Genomic DNA, 21,951 nt, shown 5'->3' on the forward strand with positions numbered 1-21,951 from the left:
GACAGGGACAGGCATCAATGATGCGAGGAACATCAATAATGAGCAACCTTACGCCGAGAAAAAGCTTTATTGACGTACTGTTTATTATAAATCGGACCACTTACATGTATAGCAATCGGAAATCATCACTGTACAAATACGTATCTATCATTACAATGCTAACGGCAATTGCAAGCCTGAAACGGAAGCGATGTAAATACTTTTAATATTGTTCTTTTTTTTTTTTTGTTTGCGTGTATAGCGGAATAATTTTATCAACTGTTCAGACCGGATGAAGTTACACAGCTTGTTTTATTTGTATATGTATTATCAGCAATGGGATAAATTTTCCCTAGAGTGCAAGCCTTTCACGGGCTTGTTTTCGTGCTCGTATTAGTCAGGTATCAACAAGCAATGTTCAGGCCTGACTCTGTGCGCTTTGCCCTTTACTTGATATAGGCTTACATCGCTGATATCAACTTCATCATCCAAACTTGTAATACAGCTAATTAATAGTCGCATTAATGACACCACGTAGGCCATTCACATATGGGTCGTTTCCATATTATGAGGTACCACATGAGCGTGTGGGAAATCGTTGGGCTCATCACGCTTTTCAATATCGCTTTCCAATCCAGCTTGATGTTTCGGTCCGCTCTGCTAGGCTAGAGCAATCTGCTAGGTATGATTGAAGACTACCGGGTCTTAGCCATAAGAAACGATGCTGACCAGAGACATTTAAAGGCTATGCTACGAAACACAGTATACTTGTTTGAATTGTTTAAAATTTCAATGTAATCGAGGGCAGTGATTTCATCGGTTAACCAACATTCGCTCTATCCAACGATTTTTTAAACTAATGCAACGTCTTCACTCTTCCCTCTCTTGTAGGACATACAAGCGCGTAGGGTCGGTCTTCCGGAGATCCAGTCACCTCGACACTTCATCTAAGAACACGATAATCAAATTTACTAACAGTACCTAAGCTTCATTGATACACAGCACAAGAAGAACTACGACGATCGACTCGCTTAAGAGCGCACGCTGGTACTGAATAGTGTTTACTGCATGAACGTAGTGTGAATCAGACGTATTTGTTTCCTCAGATATATAAAACGTCGGACGTTATTTCAAACGGCTGGCTTTTTCAACGCGAAATAGAATACGCTCACGACAAAGTTTGGACTTCGACCACCACAACCGGCAGCTAAGCACACTGTCCTACCATTGGGTCAGTACTGACCAAGTCTGGCAAACAGAAGAATGAGCGACGCTGTTTGGCTCCACACAGGCTGAGAAGCAATAACCATATGTATGATAACAATGAAGATACACATTATAAAAATAATGTTGTTTTCTGTCTGTCACAATCAGTAATGACTTGTTTGCGAATATTCTGTTGCTTCTTCTGATATGTTACAAGGTTATAGTCAGCTCCGGAATAGAACCTCGTGTAATTTTTAAAGAGATGGTCGTTTTTATCGTCTTCTAAAAAATCAAGTTGGACCTTTTAACTAGTGAACGTATGAAATCGGTGATGTTACCAATCGCTCACAGAAAGTAGAGGTAGAGAAATAAGATTTTGTCTACTAGGTTAGTAAAATTGTGACACTGTTAATTAAAACACACACGGTTTCCGCCACCAGGTGGTGGCTGTCGGAAATAGGTTCGAATCGTTCAAAAGTGATAGCCAAAGTATCATTTTATTCGTAACTTATATTGATAAGAATAACGGAGAATCTATACGTCTAAATAAAGCGTTCCCAATATTCAGTGTGATGCTGGTCTTCTCTTTAGCTACCTCCCTCCTGAATAGATTATGTCTATTACTTTGCTCTTTGATCTCCAGCTATTTACTGAAGGCAAAAGAATATTGCTATGCCGTTAGCTGCTTATCATACTTGTGTCATTCGTCCGGTTTTTTGATAACTGTTTAGGCTACGCTTAACGATCAAGTTACGATTTCTATCGTTTGAGCGGCTCGGCACCCGGGAAGTAGCGGAGGTGAAAATTCTTGCGAGGGCAACATATTTAGTTAGCTGCAAATGATCACATTTCAAAAATCAATTTCAGTTGTTTCATGTACCTGAACGCGCGTTATCGGCAGTAGCCTTACTCGAGCTCTGAACTTAATCCATTCCTGAAATGGTCTACAGGGCTGGACGAAGCTCTACATATAAATCCGGCAGCCTAGCACGCTTACTCCAGTGAAGAAGACTTCAAAGCACAACAATGTTCGTAGCAAAGTTGTTTAGTGATGCCCCTTTATTGTACTGCTTAATTATCGTTGTATTTAAGTTTCCAGTTAGTGGATCGGAAGCTTCCGGTTGCCATATAAAATTTTCCTGAGTTGTCGAGCATAGCTCAGACAGGCTTAGACCTCAGCAGTTTCAAAAACCAAGGGCTGATCACTTGATGCCCTTCAAGCAAACGACTACTAGCTAGTTCCCTGATGTTAATTAGTTCAGCGACAGAATCATGCTTAAAATAGACTTTGCCGAAAAACAGAAAATGCCGTCAACTTTGGCAGAAAAAGCGTGACTCGGGGAACGATTCGAATCCTGTTTCCGCCTTCAAAGATGTGTGTCAAATTTAACGATATTCTAGCAAACTTCTCGCGTACAAATTTGCTATTTGTAGGTCTGGCATAGAGCAATCAGTTTATACTACATCACGTCGATGACAGCACTCAGAGAGGTATTCTAGCGTACGGTGTTGCGGACGTAGAGAAAGTCCAAAGCGCCAATTGCGACCTTATTTTAACGAGAGGCCACCGTTTTAAAGGAATAGCCTTCCACCTCTAATTCTTCATGCCAAGTTGCCTACCGTTAGCACCACTTACCGAGGAGTGTGCGTAGAGGTCTTACTAAGCTAGTTATTCCATGGTGCTTGCGACCGAAGTATCTGGACTTACAACATGCACTTTATGCACTCCGTGCGACGTATTTTTTCTATGTTCGAAGATGTTGCGGCATCTGTGATCTCGTAAAGCAGACGCCCACAATTTTTCTGGCTCCGGATATCGCTTCCAGCAGCAGCGGGCACTCTTAGCGTTGCAGCAAATGTCCTAAGTTCAAAAACCCTATACGATGGCGCAACTAGTATCTATGTTCCTCGTCTTCGCATTCGCGCATTGGTAGTCAATGAGTCGTATTTTACGATGGGTGGAAATAACACTATAAGGCTTTTTACATAGCCGTGGCGCAGTTATAGCCTGAGATGTTTGATTTTGACTTCAATCACCCTTCAGTGCGGGCTCTTCTACAAAGCATAAGCAAATATTGAACGCTGATGCTATCCGAGATATAGGCGCTAGATCAATTGATAGACTTCAAATAGTTCGCGATTAGTTGTCTCAGCATCGTGAGATCGAGAACAATTAGTTCAAATATCTCATAGGAACGCGTAGGAATTGATAAAAAAAAAAAAAAAAATGTTGTCTTTTGGTAGACAGAACTTTTCGTAGGCGAATTAAGCACTGTGGAGAAGGATTAAAGCAAGCAATGTTTTCGTAATTTAACTTATAAATAGCATTTTTTTCGGCTTTCTTTGAAAATATAGTTTGAAAAAAGGTAAAAAATATTTATGATCATTAATGTATATACGTGCGATGACTATTGGCACTGCTTGGCGATAACTATATATAATATTTGGCATTGTTTGTTTAGTTGTTTATGGCTGTTTAACAAAAAGTGTTACTTAGACTATTTGGGTTGTTTTCTAACAGATCCAGAATGATTTATCTTTATTGTATCTAAATTGTAATATACCAATACTCTACATAAACGAGGTAGCACCGATATCACTGTTAGTACGTTTTCAATGACAGTAAGCGATCCATCTCTATAGAATTGAACGTAAAGTAATACATGTACTGATCTGGCGGACGTAAAATCTGTTTCATCTCCTTATTAGCTGATCCTCAGTAACAGTACGAGATGATATAGAATTTTATAATTTGGATTGCTTGACGCTGTTAATAGACCAATTTTTCTAACAACAGCTCTCTGTCTTGTATTCAAGTTTTCCGGTAAGTTCAATTTTTAACTTTTACTCTCCCTCTCAAGCCTACTACAGAAATTCTCAACAAATGATCACCTCGTACTTGTGCTTTAACGGAAGTCGTCCAATTTATTGGTGCTTAAACTAATAAATGAAAAGCCAGCTACATCGTAAAGATAGAAATCGGGAATGGATCGCGGCCGTAACGGGCGAAAGTGATAATACGAGGAATATCAGACCCTATAATAATCATTACTGACTAGCGTTAAGGTTAGGAAACTATTTAGATAAGAGGCTCGACATTGAGCCCACTGGCAAAGACGATAGGTTTGCGTTACTATGTAATTGTACTTCATACTTATATTGGCACTCGTGACGAAGCGCGTAACATCTCGTTTCCTAAAAGACACATTTACATTCGCGGACGCAGCTCGCGTAATAACATGTATACAATTAATTCATTCAATTTAGGTTTGTTGCATTTAATAGGATGAAATCTAGACAGTTCGATGGACGATAGTGTTGAATTGGAAGTGAACTTTGTGATGTTAACCATGAACACAAAGTAGCTGACGGGTAAATACATAAAAAAATTCGAGGATACTATGGACCTTGCTAGCTTCCCTGTGACATTTGTTCAATTTATTTGCTTCATTACCGTTTTCTGGAAATTATGAGACTATTAATGTTCTTATAAAAGCCTACAGGTAAATGTATATTGGATATATGTACTGGATTTGTAGTTCTCAGACGGACGTCCGCAACTAATGCTCGTAATGCCGTCGAAATATTCCCGGATGTTTTTTCAGAGCTGATTCCAGAAACTCCCTGTAGGGTAAATCAGAAGCAGTAATATAAACTGTTCGTTAGTGAATGTCATGGCTTGTTATAGTTGAGAGATCTGGAGTGTAGCGATGCGGCTTTTTGAGTTTCCACTTCAATTGAATCTCTTGAGGGTTTTACGCATCATATCGCTTGCGCGGACGAAGTAAATGTATTGTTGCGGATCCTACACGGAGTGTTGGTGTGCTTTCCTAGAAAAATGCTCGGGGGTCTCAAGTGAAGAACAGAGATTACAGATGAGGTTCGACATTCTGACAAATCATTGACGGAAGCTTCATAGATTCACACAGATTGCTCGTTTCCCAGACGACGAATTCTGTCACGCGTTTTGATCATTGACAGCATAATCCTTAATAGACAAGTGATGCGGCGTTAGTTTATACCGCTACTAATGCAGATTTTACATTTGCGTCTACAGAAATTAATTGCTTTCCTCAAAATACTGAAAATGGTACGAAAAAGTGTGCCTGTCTTGTTTTAATGACGAGTTTCATGCTAGTGCATAAATGGGAGCAACGTAAACGCTCCAGCGGAAAGTGCTCCGTGAATCAATAATGTCCACTTTGTTCCTCTTTTTTGTGTTGTATTCCTGTTTATATTGTATCCTACGGCCTAAGGTTTTTGTAGCTTATCCGTTACGAGTAGGTAAAAGTCAAGCACGTTTCCGCAAGTATAATTACAATAAACAATAGATGTTCGAACGACACGTCCTTCCTCGTGCGGTATCTATTTTTCTCAAGTAGATACAACGTCATACAAGCTAGTGAGCCTGAGCACCAACGGGCCTGGTTGCGAAAGAGTCACGTACATATAAAATTGCGACTAAACAATAATCTCATTTTGTTCTACATGAGTTTGTATAGAAACGGTAAAAGTAGGCTGATCAAGGCCTACGCTAAACGCCACCGGCGAAACTTGATGTAATCACGCTCGTTTCGAACGAACGCTGCTCCGCAGAGGAAATGCTGCCGGCGATATTCAGCATGATCTGATGATGACAGCTTATTCTTGGCAGAGGGAAACTACAAGACAGATAAAAAGACAGTTTTCGTTAACGAAACAATTGAGCAGAAAAATGTCTTCATCTTTCCGTTCTTCATTTAATTCCATTGTTGTTCACTTCTAACGAAACCGTGAAAATTCCCTGCCTACTTCATCAGCGTCACGTGACAATGTTGTTTCGAATGAAGTTTTAGTTTGAACCAACTGCTCTCTATCCGAGACGGGGTGTCGCAGTTGGAAAACTGCATCTGTAACACTAGTGTGTTTAAGTGGTTGACGTCAAGTCACTACCGCCGCGGATTCAGCTATTTACGGCTTGTACGACGCTGTCTGCGAAATTTGACAACAGTATCCAAATGTTAGAGGTTACCATTTGGGTTTGATGAGGACCATTAGGAGTTCAGCTTTTGAATGCAGCGGGCCTATAAACAGCTCGGAGATTGGCTGCACTCTCAAGATTGTCGTTTACCACAGCAGGTGCCTTGGATTCATGAGGCTTTCGTTTAGTGGATTAAGTATCATCACACGTCAGTGTTCTTGCACTATAAGCAACAGATGATATCCCATTGACCTGTCGAAGGTGAGAAAGGACTGTACTAGATAGCAACAAAGAATTAAAAAAAAAACAACTTTCCGGTCAGGAAGTGAGTCTACGAATCTCCAAGATAGCGAAGACGTTCTTGTTTGGTGTATTGAAGGCGTACTTGACTGAAAACAGAACTTATACAGGATTTTAATCATGAGTATCCCGTGTAAATCAGCGTCTAGTGTATAGCAAAATCTAAGCTTTAAGCATGACATCGCACGCGACTTGTACGGTGATTGCCCGCGCATTGACGCTAGCCCGTTTTTCTCGTATTGCCCGCGCGCTTAAGTTTACGCTTTGTCTCTGTAACAGTTCTTCAACGTAGCCCGATCAGAACCGCTCGAGATTTAATCATGAGAGATGTTGCTTAAGCTACCTGGATTTTCTCCAGCAGAACCATACGGTGGCAAACTAATTCATGGTTGAAATGGTACAAAACACTATATAAAAAAAGTCAGACGCCAGTTAAAATACGTTTTCGATCGTAGCAAACAATTCATTTTTATAATATTGCACGTCAGATGGTAACAGGCACTGGCCTAGCGAATCCAGTATTGTTCCTGAACCTACGTCGTGAGTTGATAAAATGTACTCTGTTGTTTAGTGATTGGCATCGCTGCGGAAGTCCAGTTTTACAAATAATATACAAATACAGCCGTTGCAATTATACAAGATTTCGTCTTTCTTCACTAAAGATGTCTCTCTAAAAATATTGCATGTAACGAACTCTTCATTTAGCGTCGTCGCATGAATCCCACCTGTGCGCGTGGCACGTCAGTGCGTAACCTAGTTGGATGATAGCCTTAGAGATACGCCGTGGCCTGGATTCGCACCCGGGCGTAGGTAGACACGTGGTCCAGTTCGTTCTAGGAGTCAACCGTCCGATGTCTAGCGGCGATACTGGCAATAAACACGATCATATCGACAGCAGCTCGACCATCTACTAGGTTGAAAAGCATGTACTAAACATTCTATGACTTCGTTTTGCAAAATTGCGCTTCAGCTGGCTCAACTGTAAACAATTTTTTCTTAATCAAGGCTAGTATTTTTAAAACCCTCTAATAAAAGATTTATTATTGAGTGATTAGTGATTCCTCTAGGCGTATTTCACAGAGTTCGTTAGACAACGTTTAAGTAAAAGTGTTTCCGTTTTTAAAGCGCAACCTATCACTCTCATAGACCACTATCGAACGTGTCAATAAAGCTTCAAACGATACGTAAATGTAATTAACAAAAAAACAGCTAAATTGGAACCGTCACCTTAGCTCGACTGGCGTATTTCACACTTCGTTACAACTGAATAAGGTAAAAACTAAGAAAAGTCAAACTGATTTTAGTCTTTTAGGAGCCGGAATTTTGCTTCTCGATGGTAAGCATACACTTTTAATGAAAAATTTAATTATTTTCATGTGAATTTAACCGTAACATTTTATGGTTAGATATATTTATTAATTCGTCAGTGTGTGGAAATAATCGTAGGTTATAAAGGCGAAAAAAGAATGCCAATTGCATTCATACCTGAGACTAGGTTTAAAAGGCTAAGATGTTTTCAAATGGTCCAAATCTGGTTTTACATACACCTTCGACGTCGCATTATAATTTAGGTCTGGTCCTACTGGTAGACATGGTTTTATCGTGAGATTGTTCGTATGCGGCATAACATAATTATGGCCCATGTTGTTCGACTTTGGCATCAAAGCTCTTAAGCCCAGCCCTTTTCGTTTGATTAGGGATGAGTGCTGCTCCGCAAAAGGACACATCGGAACGTACCGTCACGAAGTTGTTGCCTAAAACAGGTTGTTTAACCAGAGCAGAGCTGAATACTACAAGAGAGAGGAAGAACAGGGTGTCGACCTAAATACCTAATTCTAATACGATGTTTAACCCAGGTTATTAAAGAACAGTCTGCTTCAGTGTCGATATCTTCAAAATAAGCGAATGTAATAGGTCTTCATGGACGAACCATGCAGATGCGAGTATCATGACCAACTGAGGCATTATCTAATATATGCGTCTATCTAATTACATTTTCTGGCCATAAAACGACCACGCTATAGGACAGACACACCTATGCGGGGGTAAGCATCTTCCAGACATGTCTTTACTGCGTGCTGATGGACGTAAATCCACCGCTGATTTTCCCGGCCTACTAGCAATGTCTGGTGGCCTTGTGTTCTATATCGCCTATTTCACCCGATGCGCATAGTGCGCAAGTACTCACGTCCGTCTTACCAATCTTTGCTACACATGTTTAAAACAGTCCGTGTCCTGCCAGCATCTATGATAAATGGTCCAGCACCTCACTATAGATCGAGATCTGGTATCATTTTTCTCGTACATTTCTATCTTACTAGGCAGCATTTTTATGTCTTTCCAAAACAATAAGCAGACTGCTACGATTCTTTGATTTAACACGGTAACAGCTTTAAGAAAGCTATGGTCAAACATACCACAAAAACTCACAAATCTCAAATCAGCCGAAAATGATCAGACTAATAAAACGTGTAAAAACATTCGTAAGACAAAAAAAATTCGGACAGTTCGTGTGTTAAGTGTTCTTTGAGACTCGAAAATGATGGGAGTTGGGAAAAGCTTCGTAGGTTAGGGATGATCTGGTCAGCAGATGCATTGCACACTTACGTCCTCACTGCTGCTCCTAAGTTGAGGACCTTTTTCTAGGCTTCGATTTGAATCACCATATATATATATATATGGTTTTTCTTTTATGCTTTGAAATATTGCACTAGGTTAGAGCATAAGTAATAGCGGTCGTTTTTAGATATTCCCCCCACTGATTTACCTTTATATGTTATTTAAATAGGCTGCCTTTTTTCATGGGCCCGTTGAAGATTCCTGTGCATTCCTGGACATTATTTTACCTCGAGTCCGAGCTCCGATAATAGATGTTTCTGGTTATATATGAATGAGTTTTTAAAATGTACTCTATTTCATCTGTTGTTAAGATTAAAAACTGTTGAAAAATGCCAGGTTACATATGTACTGTGTACCTTGAGCTTCAGAGGACTGCCCAACGATGATATACAAACCTCAATAATGTCATTATGGAACGTAGTGATACGTTCCACCCCAGTCGGCCGCTCAAGGTCTATGAGAATGGCCTAAAAGGACCTTCAAAGAACATTGGCTTGCAAAAGAGACTCGTCAACTGGCCGAGAACATTACTATAATTGATGCTTATTTTAGTTTTTTTTCGAAAATTACCGTAATTTCGTACAGCATTTTTAGCTAAAATCTGTACTTCTTAGTTATTTTTTTGCCAGTTCCACCCATATTGTTTTTACGATACGTTGTTATTATTATTATATGGTTCTAGTTTGTATTATAATTTGACTTTTGCGAGAACTAAAAGATCTCAGCGCCAATAATTCGACAATCGACAAAACTACTCGTGGCAGAAAATGGTGCTTTGGCGGAAAATTTGAAATTTGCGTAATGCGAGAACGGTGCGTAGGACCAAATCTCCGAAAATGTAAAGGAGTGTTTTTATAATTTTTCTATGCACAAATCGAAACACGCGCTAAGCTTGCAGCTTGTTGACGAGGGACCTCTGCTCACCCCCAGCAAAAACAGGTAGTGAGAAACATTGGTGGTGACGAAATTCGCATCAAATCGTTGTGTTGTCATTTGGTATTTCTATATATATAAATTTTTTTTAAACTTTGCTTCGTACATAAATAACAACAGTATATATATTTAGCATACTATATTTATTAATGTATTCAATAAGTAAATATGTTTCCTCCGGGTGAATTACTAGCTTCGTTAAAATGATATTTCCACAAAAATAATTAGAAATTAATGGTTATTTAAAAAAGTGGGTCAGTACTCATGTGCCTGTCTACAACTGCTGATGATATGTATGAAGCGTACGTTGGAGACCCAAAGCGAACCCAATCGCCGAACAGATAAACTGTGCTCGGGGCCAATGCCAATTGACAGTCCCTAACGTAGAACTTAAAAAGTACACACATGATATAGTGGTATTGTTTGAATAATAGCACCGGATAGTCTAATTATTGCTACTCCCTTTCTTTTTATCAGTATGTGTACGTGTGTGTTACCGTTGATGCTACAACAAGTTTTGATATGAAGTTTTACCTGAATAGAGGCCTCTAATAAATTTCACATGTTGGTAAGATGTTGACGGAAAATGTTTTCCTTTCGTCGCTGTTTGTGAACCCGTTACAGTACCATTACCAGAAAATAGTGGATAACGTATTTGTAGAAGTCAACTTCAGGGTGTGGCGGAAATTTGGGATTAATAGCACAATCGGTTATATTGCTTATGAAGTCGTATAGCCCTCCCTGAGAAAAGACATACGTATCGCCGCGAAATTTATGTTGATATTGAATGCCAGGGGCCAACAGATAGGACTTCATAATTCTCGAATAGTTTTGAATCTGAAATGAGAGAAAATTTCACACACGGAAAATAATATGATATCAATGATTGCATCCGCCGTGTGACGTTATGTATATATATGTGTGTATATATATATGTATATGTATATATATATTTATACATATATGTATATATATATATATATATATATATACATATATATATATATATATATATATATACGAATGTCCAAGCGCGATACTGAACGTCAAAGCAATTCACTAGGTTCGTACCGCAATTAGAGGGTAGTTAGTTAAGTTTATACTAGTTAGTATTAGTTTACATAGAATTACGGCTGTTTGGTAAAAATGTATTTATATCAAGTGCTACATTCACCAAAAGGTATTAACGAACCCTATCGTAAGGTGTATTCGCAGGTATCCTTAGTCCACCATCATCAGCAATTATGGCGTAAACTATAGTTGCATCAAAGCAGAGAAGTTTTGCCAGTTTCTCTATTGCTAACACATAACAAAAAGCACATGATAATAATGATGAGTGGCAAAAACACGGTATTCATTTTTATTCGAATAGAAATTAACGTTGTCAGAATAACTGCAGCAAAGTTCACCTTCAAATGCCAGTTCTTACCTAGGTTTTACATAGATTGTGCTTCTTCACTTCTATCAAATGAAAATAATAACATGTGTATTTTTTTTCCTTGTTATACCATCTCTCTAGGCTGCCAATAGCCTGATTAGTTATTTTGTTTATACAAAGCTTCATTGTTTTGAAAATTTGGCCAAAGTACTCCTAGTAGTCACGTTAGTGTCTCTAGCTACTCGGGTTTTCAACAATCAGACTATATGTTCAGCTCTTCCCACTTACCATAAGCGGGCACACCGTATCTGGTGGCGAATTCGATGATATTTCGTGGCCCACAGCGGTTAAATATGCTCGTGGCAAAGGCCTGTGCTCGGACAGCTTCGACTGGATTAAATGGGCGGAAAGGTTTACATACGGAAAATTTACCCTGGTAGTATTTCGAATTAAGATCGATAGCCGTTGGTTTACGTGCACGTCGTTTTTCTAAGTGAGCACTCAACATGGCAATGACCAGTTGCGTCAAAATGAAGAAAAGCAACGGTAACTTCATTATTTCGATTGCGAATCTTGTCGAGCTTGAATGCCGCTCAAAGTGATCATCTTCGCCATGCGATCTGTCCCTTTTATAGCAAACGGAATAAATTTATTTTTCGTTTGGCCATCTGAATACACAATATAAAATTTTCAAATCGCAATAAAGGCTTCTCTAGATTGATTAAGCTCAGTAAGTTTTCCGGCCGAAACTGTAGAAGTAATCTAGTATATATATTTCAATGAATAATATATGAAACAAAAGAAAAATTATATTTACGGAGAATAGTTGCGGCTAGGCTGGTTTCATCGGGACGAAACTAAGCCGATCGTTTGCCCCGGACCCACAACAAGCCTGTATTGGATTGGATGTTCAAATACCTTTTTGTTTGTTCTACCCACATATCGCTGTCAACACGTCGATAGGGGGATTTTTTTTCTGTAAAATATCCCTATTTAAAAATGTCGCAGATCGTATTTGTGAAACTAAGCGTTAGGAAACTAGAGGGGCCTTCGGCTAAGTTAAAGTGAGTCAGTATCGTTCGTCGCACGTGATACGGCGTAAATTTAGGAGAGATGGGCCTTATCCTTAGCTCTAGGTTCAATATCTCTACACACGATTCATTGGTTTGTGTTTACTTTGTAGGTCCTTTCCCCGAATAATCAAATAGAAATAGAGATGAGATAGATGGTAGATTAACCTGCATTCCTTCATATAGTTGTTTTATAAGTCATCTTTTAGTTGCAACCTGATTAAATGTAATTGTTTTCAAGCTTAAATGCTGCAAACGGTGAAAGTTATATGGGTTAATAACTGATTCGTCCGAGACGGAAGATGAACAGTCGACTTTTTCCCTCTCGAGGTCCTCCGAAGTCACGTTTGCTGTTCATTTGAGCGATATAGTTTCAGGATGGGGCGCGGTGCACCCATGAAATACGAACGTTTACATCCGAACAAAGTCCGATGTGTCGACCTAACGGAATAGCTTGTACACTATGAACCTACTTTCGTTGAATTAATCATATCCAGTTGGTGTAAAAAAGTTGGTGAATTCTCAACTTAACAATGACAAGTTTCGTCGTGGGCAAGAGGAGCAGCCAAAGTTTCATGGCAACTTCAGATCAGAACCCGTTAAGATTACTTTCGAGAAAAAATAAAGAATGCAGAATGTAAATTTCCGACGCAGATTTTTCCAAGATACGAAGTTTAATTCGACTTTTTCTAACTACTGGCTTGTCGAAAGACTACCGACTGATTCTCTACCTAAATGCCCTAAAGTCACATGTCTCAGACAATATGAATCGCGCCAAGTTTAGTGTCATTTAAAATGATAATTTGCTAGAAGTAAATGTGTTAGGATGCCTTTAATAAAATCTCTTGAAGATGAAGGCAATGTTTGTCAAAAATTGCTGCACACTGCACAGAGGCGCAAACGCTGCCCGGATCTATAAAAAATGTGTGCTGTTTATGATTAATATACGTTATTGAAAGAGTCGGCCCAAAGGTGGTTCTGTCGCATTCGTTCTATATATTTCAACGCGAAAGATGCCCCCCATAGCGATCGATCGGTTACGGAAGAAGTTGATGGACTTCTTACGGCAGTTAAAGAACACTGGCACGTTAGCAGCCGTAATCCTTGGAGCTAAGGATCCATCATAGAACAGCTTTAAGCCATTTGAAAAAGATGGTTAGAGAAAAAGACTACTCGATATGTTTGGGTGTCACACGAATTGATGCAAAAAAAATTTACTCGATCGTATCCTGCGAAACTTTATAGAAACACAACGAAATCGAGCTGAAATTACTGAAACAATTGATCACAGACAATGAAAAGTCGATCACGAACGGCAATGAAGTGGAAAAAAAATTGCACAGCTTGTGACAGAAACCACGACGACGTTAAGTAGCGATGAAACTATATGTCTAACTGGATTGACAAACAAGTGTTCCTTATAAGTTATTTTTGCCTGAAAAAAAAACGTGGAACTTACGTGAACCTTCATTGTGAACGACTAACAAGAAATCATTGAAAGAATTCAACCAGGACTATGAAGAGAAAACTGACATCGACTATGACAGTGTCGGACCATATCGATCCTTAGCTGTCCTGTAAAAAATTAAGAAAGCTTGAACGGAAAACGCCGATGCATTTGTCGTTCTAGCTCGGACATTGCACTACCAGACTATCTTTTGTTTTTTGGTCACTGTTTCTAATAGTGTAATTTTAATTTCAGCGAAGGGATGAAAAATCACTGGTTACAAATTTTCGTCCAGAAACCGCGGAGGTTTTACCGTGATGGTGCGATCATTGTGCTACCAGACATATGGTATTTGCTTGCTTTTGACAATTTAATATGGTACTTGGAACTCAAGTCGATCTGCTAGAAAATTTAGCATAATACGAAATTATAGTGATACAACTTGAGCGGGATGTCTTTATCTTTCCGTGGATAGTTGTTCCGAATAAATGTATGTCTATCCAGATTAAAATATGACAGTGTTCAGTACTTTTTATGGGCCTACGGTGATACGGCATAAACTTCTTGGCCGCTTTTGACGTTACAACGTCTTATGGCGGTAAATCGGAGCTGGTGTTAAATAGAGCTCGTCCCGATGGAACTTGGCCACTTTTTTCACGAAGCTATAGCTACAGAGAAGACTTAATACTGTCTTATTAGCTATGCCAGGCTGATAGAAGACGTCACTGTCATAGTGGGAGCGTTTTTAAAGCGCGGCAAGTAGACATTTGCATTTTTTGTTAAACATCTGTGTCTTGAAACAACAGTAAATTAAGCTACTTTTGTACTACTCTCCCGGCACGCGATGATTTCAGATTTACGTAATTATCTATCATGTTTGAACGGTAACTTGCTATATAGAACGATTCTATAGTAACGAAATATGGCCTTGTGTTCATGTGTCTACACGGTAACATTAGGATGGCAAAACGATTCGGTCAAAGATGAATTTGACAAATTTGAATTTTCAGAATTGCTTGAAAAATCCGATTTCAAAACTTCAAAGGCAGATACTATAGAAATATAGAACAAATAATCTGAAGTTCGTTAGATGTTCTCTTCTTTATTGTCTATGCATTGAAGCCAGCGTTTCGGAAACTTCTCGACAATTGTGTACTTGATATCTGCATTTGTACACCTAGTTAGGTTCTCAATGGTAAACGATGCTACACGATTTACCATCCTCTTTAGAGTACGGAATCAATCGAAACGTTTTGCGGTATCATCGAATGCGTTACCACGCTATATGCTAGCGATTGTCATCACTCTCTTTCGAGATATCAGCCAATATTGACGGAAATCGTCTTCTACTTGCTCTAGACACAGGTACTTTTCTTGTTTATCATCATTTTTTTTGTTACAGTTTGGAAATAAAACGTATCTAGGGGTCCTGTATTGAGTGGACAGGGAAAGCCTTGTGCATGCTCTGTTTTGCTTAAAAGCTTGGGCAATCAAAGCAATTTGTACCTGCTTTTGAGGTCCTGAAGCGCAGTTATCTTTTCCATGGTTATCAGCATCCCAATTTAAAATGGAATCGTGATCTCTTGCTTCTTTAAAGGCCTTCTTACTAAGTATTTTCAATGGAGTCCATTTAAATTAATTATTCTTTAATGACGTGGAAGTAACCGCTAGTATCGAATAACCAATAGGTTTAGGTTCCCGTCTGCTAGTGGAATGCGCTTTAGAAGTTACCTACACTTTCCCATTCGCTAATTATTTCCGGTCAGAGTAATATTTTATAGTACTTCGATTTAATTGTGGATAGTCGATGTCTTTTTTGGGACAACGGTTCTTCTGTTAAAAGCCTAGTACGATAAGGACAAGCTCTGCCTAGTGAACGAGGAGGACCTGCAAGGCTATCGAGGAGATGTTATGAGCGAATAACCGACTTAGAACGGTCTTCGCATTTTGCAGCCCTTGCTTCATATATAGTTATATATTATATCAATATAAGCCGTTAAATAAGCGTACATACTATTAAATAGAATCTGAATAGATACGCTTTTGAACTTACTGAACTACATTGCTTAAAGTTATGATATTCACTCGCATCAGTCATCTCACAGAGATGATACAGAATTCATCAAATAAAGTTAACACTGTTGACTGGTCCGATGGCGAGGGGAGTAAAGGCTGGACTCGCGGACCGTTCCCTTAGTATCTCTGTGTGCGCGTGTTCTATGGAGGTTGTATGCGAGCATTGGATAGGCAAATGAGTGACGGTTTTTCACTAGCTCCATTGAAATTCTATTGCTTCGAAAATCGTAAATAAATGATGAACAAATTTAGGAAAAATTATTCAATAGGAAATCTAAGGATGAGGGGTATGTTTGATACTGAGAGTAAGTACAATTGCCACATAAACGGGCACCGGCATTTTACGTATTTTTACTATTTTATTTAGCATTTTAATAAGCATACAATTCTTAGTGGCAATTACAGGCATAAACCTGTTCTTTTGAGTAATTACGAAGTAATTACGCACTCTAGTTACTACTCTGCTCATTTCCGTATGTATTACTATCTACAGTTGATTTTACGCTGAGGTTTTTCCTGAACATAAATCTCCCGATGAGCTTAACTTTGTAATCGCATTAGTTAGATATGGGTAGACGATGTTTTGTTTTTTGCTCCCTCGCCTTTCTCCGGCGAGGTAGCCGTGCTAGAAAATAGTTGATATCATATCTGTGGAAGTCAATTTCCGGACGCAGGAAAATGGAAAGTTCTGCCTAAAAACGCATTTTGTTAAGAAATCATATAGCTAGTAATTTGCCGCAGAACATAGCTTTATGACTAGGACTAACAGATAGATGTCATCTAAAATAGATGAAAATTGAACTTAAGAGAAAGAAAGCGACGCAGCTTATTCCAGTCGGCTTATAACATTACGCCTATTTTAATCGTAAAACAAATCGTTATGTGCCGTTAACCAACCAACCAATCTTTATTAATTATTGATATATTACATATCATACTCACATTACATTTATTACTATTATTATTATATAAATATTTATCAATGTTTACTTATTTATTTTACTGCGAAAAATCTCAACAATTTCCATATTGCTAACACATGGGAGAAATACAGAAACAATGTAGGCCCTTTCTACATAACCTATCCTTTGGCCAGAAAACATTTTTATGGGGACCTTGAAGCGGAAAATTGTTTTTAACGTTAAGGGCAACCTTAATAGCTTCATCCTTATTGTATTGTTTAGGCTATGGAGTATACATTTTATAGCGCTGGCACGTAGACAAAAGAATAGTACAAAAAAAAAAAGTATAACCGTAACAACCTTCGTTTCTATTTGCGGTGGCAGCGTTTGTCGCCTGTATAGTTTCTGCATGCAGCAAACTCATCTACAAAATTTTTCAAGACTCCCCCTCTTTTACTTATAATTTTTTTTTAAATTTTAAATGTATACTGTACTTTCTAACGACGTACACATCAGTAATCATTGGCCATTATTTGGTTAGCTCTAGCGAAATGAGGGCTTATTAGTGACGCTTAAACATTATTCGCGTTTCGCTCTATAATGGTCTTTCCGTAGTCTACTATCCTCTAGCTTAGTTCACATTGTTTAAATCAATTCGAGGTAAGTAGGTCTTCTCTAGAGGCACTGATGCTTGTTGAAGCCTCAAATGACCACTAAGGACAGTTATCAAAATACGATCAATACGACTTTGATAAATTAAAAGTTAGCATGAATAATGATATTTTCACCGCTTCTGTATCGTCTGCTGTCGACACTGCGCGACAGAGGGCGCTACAACGAGAAATTACGCAAACATGAGCGTACCAACTTCGCACTCAACAGGGATGAAAGTAACCCGTTTGTCTCCTTATCATCCGTAACGAATCTGTGATACGATAAGTCTGGATATTCAGGAGAATCAAACAACTAATATATGACTCGTCTTTATCAGTGACGAGCGTTTCTGGTGGACGTGTGCTGGCCAATCATTACCGAGCCAAACATTAAATGCGATACTTGACATTTTTCTATAGTGGCTTTTTTCCTCTGTACTTTGAGCCTTGGGGGATTGACAGGGACTATCTCGAAGGGAGCCTACGACATAGCTACGTAGGATCATTTCATTTCCACGTTGAAACCGCGAAACCCGATGTCAAATACAATATGCCACCTTTCTCTTTATCGTTTGTTAGCTTGTCTGTGAGTATTACTGGATCCCATTTGTGTTTTTCTTCAACAAATGGTAGTAAGATATCATAATTAGCGTTTGCTAACAAGCTCAACCAGCTCTAGTCGCATATTCCTCGTTACCATTGCAACGCAGACCACGCCGCCTCGTACACAAAACGTAGACGAGAAAGCATAGGCAAAAAAGTCACCTTCGAAGTAGATGTGAGTACACTAAGACTGATACAAAATGCCGACAAGAGAGTCAACATAGCTCATTCGAATCTGCGTTGCTAATCGTCTTCGTATCCGGAACGTTAAGGCAAGATGGCTCATTCCGCGGACATCGCTACCCATGAATTCTGTATTTGTTTATTATGCTTTACTCTGTATCTTCGTGTAACGGTCACCTATACGCTTCGTATACGAAAAAAATGTTACGCCATACGGAAAAACGTTCCTGCTTTAAGACTACCCTGTCATAGGTGTATTTCATAAGCCAACTGCTTCTTTCTACCAACAGTGATAATATCGCTATTCGGCAGATCTAAAGACAACGGTACAACAGTTGTAAAGCGCTGCCTGCGCCATAGATAACGAAACTTTCGCCGGCGTATTTTTATTGAGGGGTTTAGACCTTTGCACGAAAAAAAAAACTGTTTCGTTTAATTTTTTTTTTCTCACACATGCTGCTGTATCAATATCGATAGATTTTTGATGTGCAGAACAGCTTGCTGACGAGTTCCATTCTAAACAACCGTCCTTGCTTTTTCGATAGGACTCGCCTGTCTGGACCAAAGAGCCTTTAGTTAAGATGCCACTGCATCAAATAATTGTGACCTACGATATGCAGATCCTTTTTTTTCACATTTCTATTAACGCATGCGACCTAAAGTGAAACCGATGCGACATACATCATCATACGTTAACAGCAGTATATACAACAATCATATTTGTTATTAACACAAATATATATGTATATATTTATAGATAGATAAAATGTATATATCTAACATTCATCGACTAAAGTATCCTTGTCTACCCTACATGGCTCGTTAGATAGACATACTTAGTGACCTTTCAGTTTGCTTACGAAGTTTATTATCAAGCCAAGTTTGATAGCTAAATGGCGTAACGGGGCGTAAGCTTTAATCCCGCATCATCCAGAAGCTTATTTTTTTTGCGTCAGCAAGCTTAGGTGCTTGATTTCATGTATTCTAAAGAGAATTATACAGAATATACCGTCTTGAAAACCGTGCATTTTATTGACACCTGGCAAGTCACAATAGGACTTTGAGCTCAGGTTTCTAACTAGATCCAATCACAAAATCGACGTGATTGTATAGAAGTTACGCCGTTTTTTTTCTAGGTCTGGATAATCCCCAGTGCTATGATTGTTCCAGTCTGAAAAAGGACCATAGACTTTCTGCCACGTGGTATACCATAATCTCTATCCCTGCCAGTTTGAGTGTTGTTGAGTCCACCAAAAAAAAATTGACCTGCAAGATATTACCAAATCGTGCAAAATGCTTCTATCGGTTTTACCACTGTCGTTTTGCCTTGATATTCAAGCAAAATCGGTAATCAACACCTCCTGATTTCTAGTTATCTATGTGAAGATTGATAACAATGTGAACTTCATTGATTATAGTGGAATATCGCGTGTGCCGCTTAATAGTCTATAGAAATGTCGCATCGGGTTCCATGGAATAGCAATTTATAACAAATGCTAGTTTTATGGAAATTTTTAGTTTTAAATGTATAGCTTAAAGAGACGTACCGACATACGAGTGAAACTATTACCACACCAAGATAATGGCTATAAGAATTACAGAAGAACAGCCACACAGCTGGTAATGAAGAAATAGGAAACGAGGTCGCAACATGTCCTCTTTGTACTAAGGGCAAATTCATTGTATACACGCATCTGGCAGATTTGTTTCGTCAAATGGAACCAAGACTATTCTTTATCTATATATACATAAGATGATCTTCTAGTGATGTAAAATTTGCAGCTCTTGGCTAGAGCCAGTCTGCAGCAGTGCACTGATGTTGTTGTAGGGCACGAAAACAATGACAATATAGTACAGTCACCTGATAATAAGCGGTGCTTATTTAATCCAATGTTCTCGGCAAAGACCCCCGGAACCCCTTTGTCCGGCAATAGGCGCCCATATGAAATTTGCCATCGATCGGGTATTGGCGGTCGATTCATTTGCAACTTGTAGAAGGCTCACACGTGTCGCGACCAAAGCTGCTCTTGCTCAATGGAGCACGCATGTAACCCAGTCAAAAATTTTTGAAAAGGCCACAAAGAGTAAGTCGCGTTTGAAGAGTTACGTAATAATAAATCTGTGATTTTTTTTCCGATAGAAACGGCAACACCAAACGTAAAATATCCGTATAAATTCGTGATCACACACAATAGTGGACAGTTAAACAAATTGCGTTAAACTCAAAACCAACTCTATTGAATGATGTACTAAAAACAAAATGTTCTTAGAATTAGAACATTGAGATAATTTTCGTGATTTGAGATTAGCCAATGTTTCAATGCTTTGCCCTCATGCTGATCATCATTTGACTTGTTTTTAATAAAAAAAAAAAACGCGCTCAATTTAGTGCAATACAAGATCCTATCTCATCCAATGAATGAGGTAAACGTAAAGCCACATTTAAGGTTTGAGTTGACCTGTCAAAGTGATAAGAAACTACTGTTTGTATTATAGTTGGACATTTTATCTGAAGATTTTCATCAAACAAATGGATAAAATAATTACATCTCAAAAGGCCGATCGTATCGAAGTCCGAAAAGTACTCTTCAGCGAACGTCAGGTTGATACTTCCATTTGCTGGTACATTTTCATGGCATATGCGTGACTAAAGAACGTTATTCATGGTATATATATATATATATATATATATATATATATGTGTTATATACTGTAATGTATATTACTCATTAATTGCTTTCATTATCCATGATTCGTTAATGATGATTGGTTGAGAATCTAAGAAAGAAAATACAAGTTTGCTTGCCACTACCGGGCAAAAAAATGTAAGCAGTTGTATTAAAACGGCAATTTGCTATCATAACGGAAGCAGTGAAAAAGCTGAGAGTTATCCAGGAGGGATTCAATGGCACATTCAGTCTTACCTCCCGATAGCATTTTGGGATCCTTCAGTATCAATGTAACCGATCATAACGATACATCGGTGAAGTTCACGAAAGATGTTTACAGTAAGCACTCTATCTTTCCGTAGGCTGGGATCGTAACCATCAAAACATATTGTCATTTCAATTACTCATCCTTTTTAGCGGAAGTTAACGACGACGACGACAGAGCTAAGCTTTCGTTTCGTTTGAAATCGAACTCTTGCTTCTTAATTCAACCTTAACATACAGCAGAAGCCAATAGCTTCGTAATGGTTAGTGAAGATATTAGAGAATACACATGGACTGCTAACGGATTGACGATAATTAACGGGACGAAAAAGGACGCTGGTAAATACGACGTTTCATATTATAGCTAGACTGGCCTACGCTTGAACAGTTTACTGCCCTCCCATTGAGCGAAACGAGATTCCATATTACGTCAACTAGACTATGCTGTTTAATGATCGCCTTATAAACATCACGGTCGACGTGTACGAGCTTTGCTGCGAGTCCTGTAACGTTACTGCATTTACGATGAAGTCGATCAACGGCTGCGAGATAAATCTTCCTATGGCTCTCGATTACGCTAAGAACTACTCCATTATCATATGAGTGTGGCCTTAATCAAACAGCCAGATCTCGAAACGCTTCCCTTGTGTCGTATAGAATCGATAGACCCCCCAAGTTTTGTGATGGACTCTGCACAAGCAAATGGTTT

General features: G+C 38.8%; 1 protein-coding gene across 4 annotated transcripts; it reads right to left on the reverse strand.

The window, feature by feature from the left end:
- Window positions 1-6,996: 6,996 nt before the first annotated feature.
- On the reverse strand, window positions 6,997-21,943 carry LOC111273677 (uncharacterized). 4 transcript variants are annotated; one of them, XR_015316034.1, is made up of 5 exons: window positions 11,664-12,246; window positions 11,190-11,296; window positions 10,532-10,834; window positions 7,991-8,199; window positions 6,997-7,312 (listed from the first exon to the last, which is right to left on the reverse strand). XR_015316034.1 is itself a non-coding variant. In XM_022855532.2 (3 exons), the coding sequence occupies exons 1-3, from the start codon at window positions 11,929-11,931 to the stop codon at window positions 10,616-10,618; spliced, it is 594 nt and encodes a 197-aa protein (XP_022711267.2). In that variant the 5' UTR covers window positions 11,932-12,243; the 3' UTR covers window positions 10,124-10,615. The 4 variants fall into 4 exon arrangements, 1 of the variants encoding a protein (XP_022711267.2); XR_015316033.1 differs by lacking the exon at window positions 6,997-7,312 and having other exon boundaries at window positions 7,863-8,199; XM_022855532.2 differs by lacking the exons at window positions 6,997-7,312; window positions 7,991-8,199 and having other exon boundaries at window positions 10,124-10,834; window positions 11,664-12,243.
- Between the last annotated feature and the right edge of the window lie 8 nt (window positions 21,944-21,951).

This window comes from Varroa jacobsoni, unplaced genomic scaffold, assembly GCF_002532875.2.
Source record: "Varroa jacobsoni isolate VJ856 unplaced genomic scaffold, vjacob_1.0 scaffold_214, whole genome shotgun sequence".
NCBI lineage: Eukaryota > Metazoa > Arthropoda > Arachnida > Mesostigmata > Varroidae > Varroa > Varroa jacobsoni.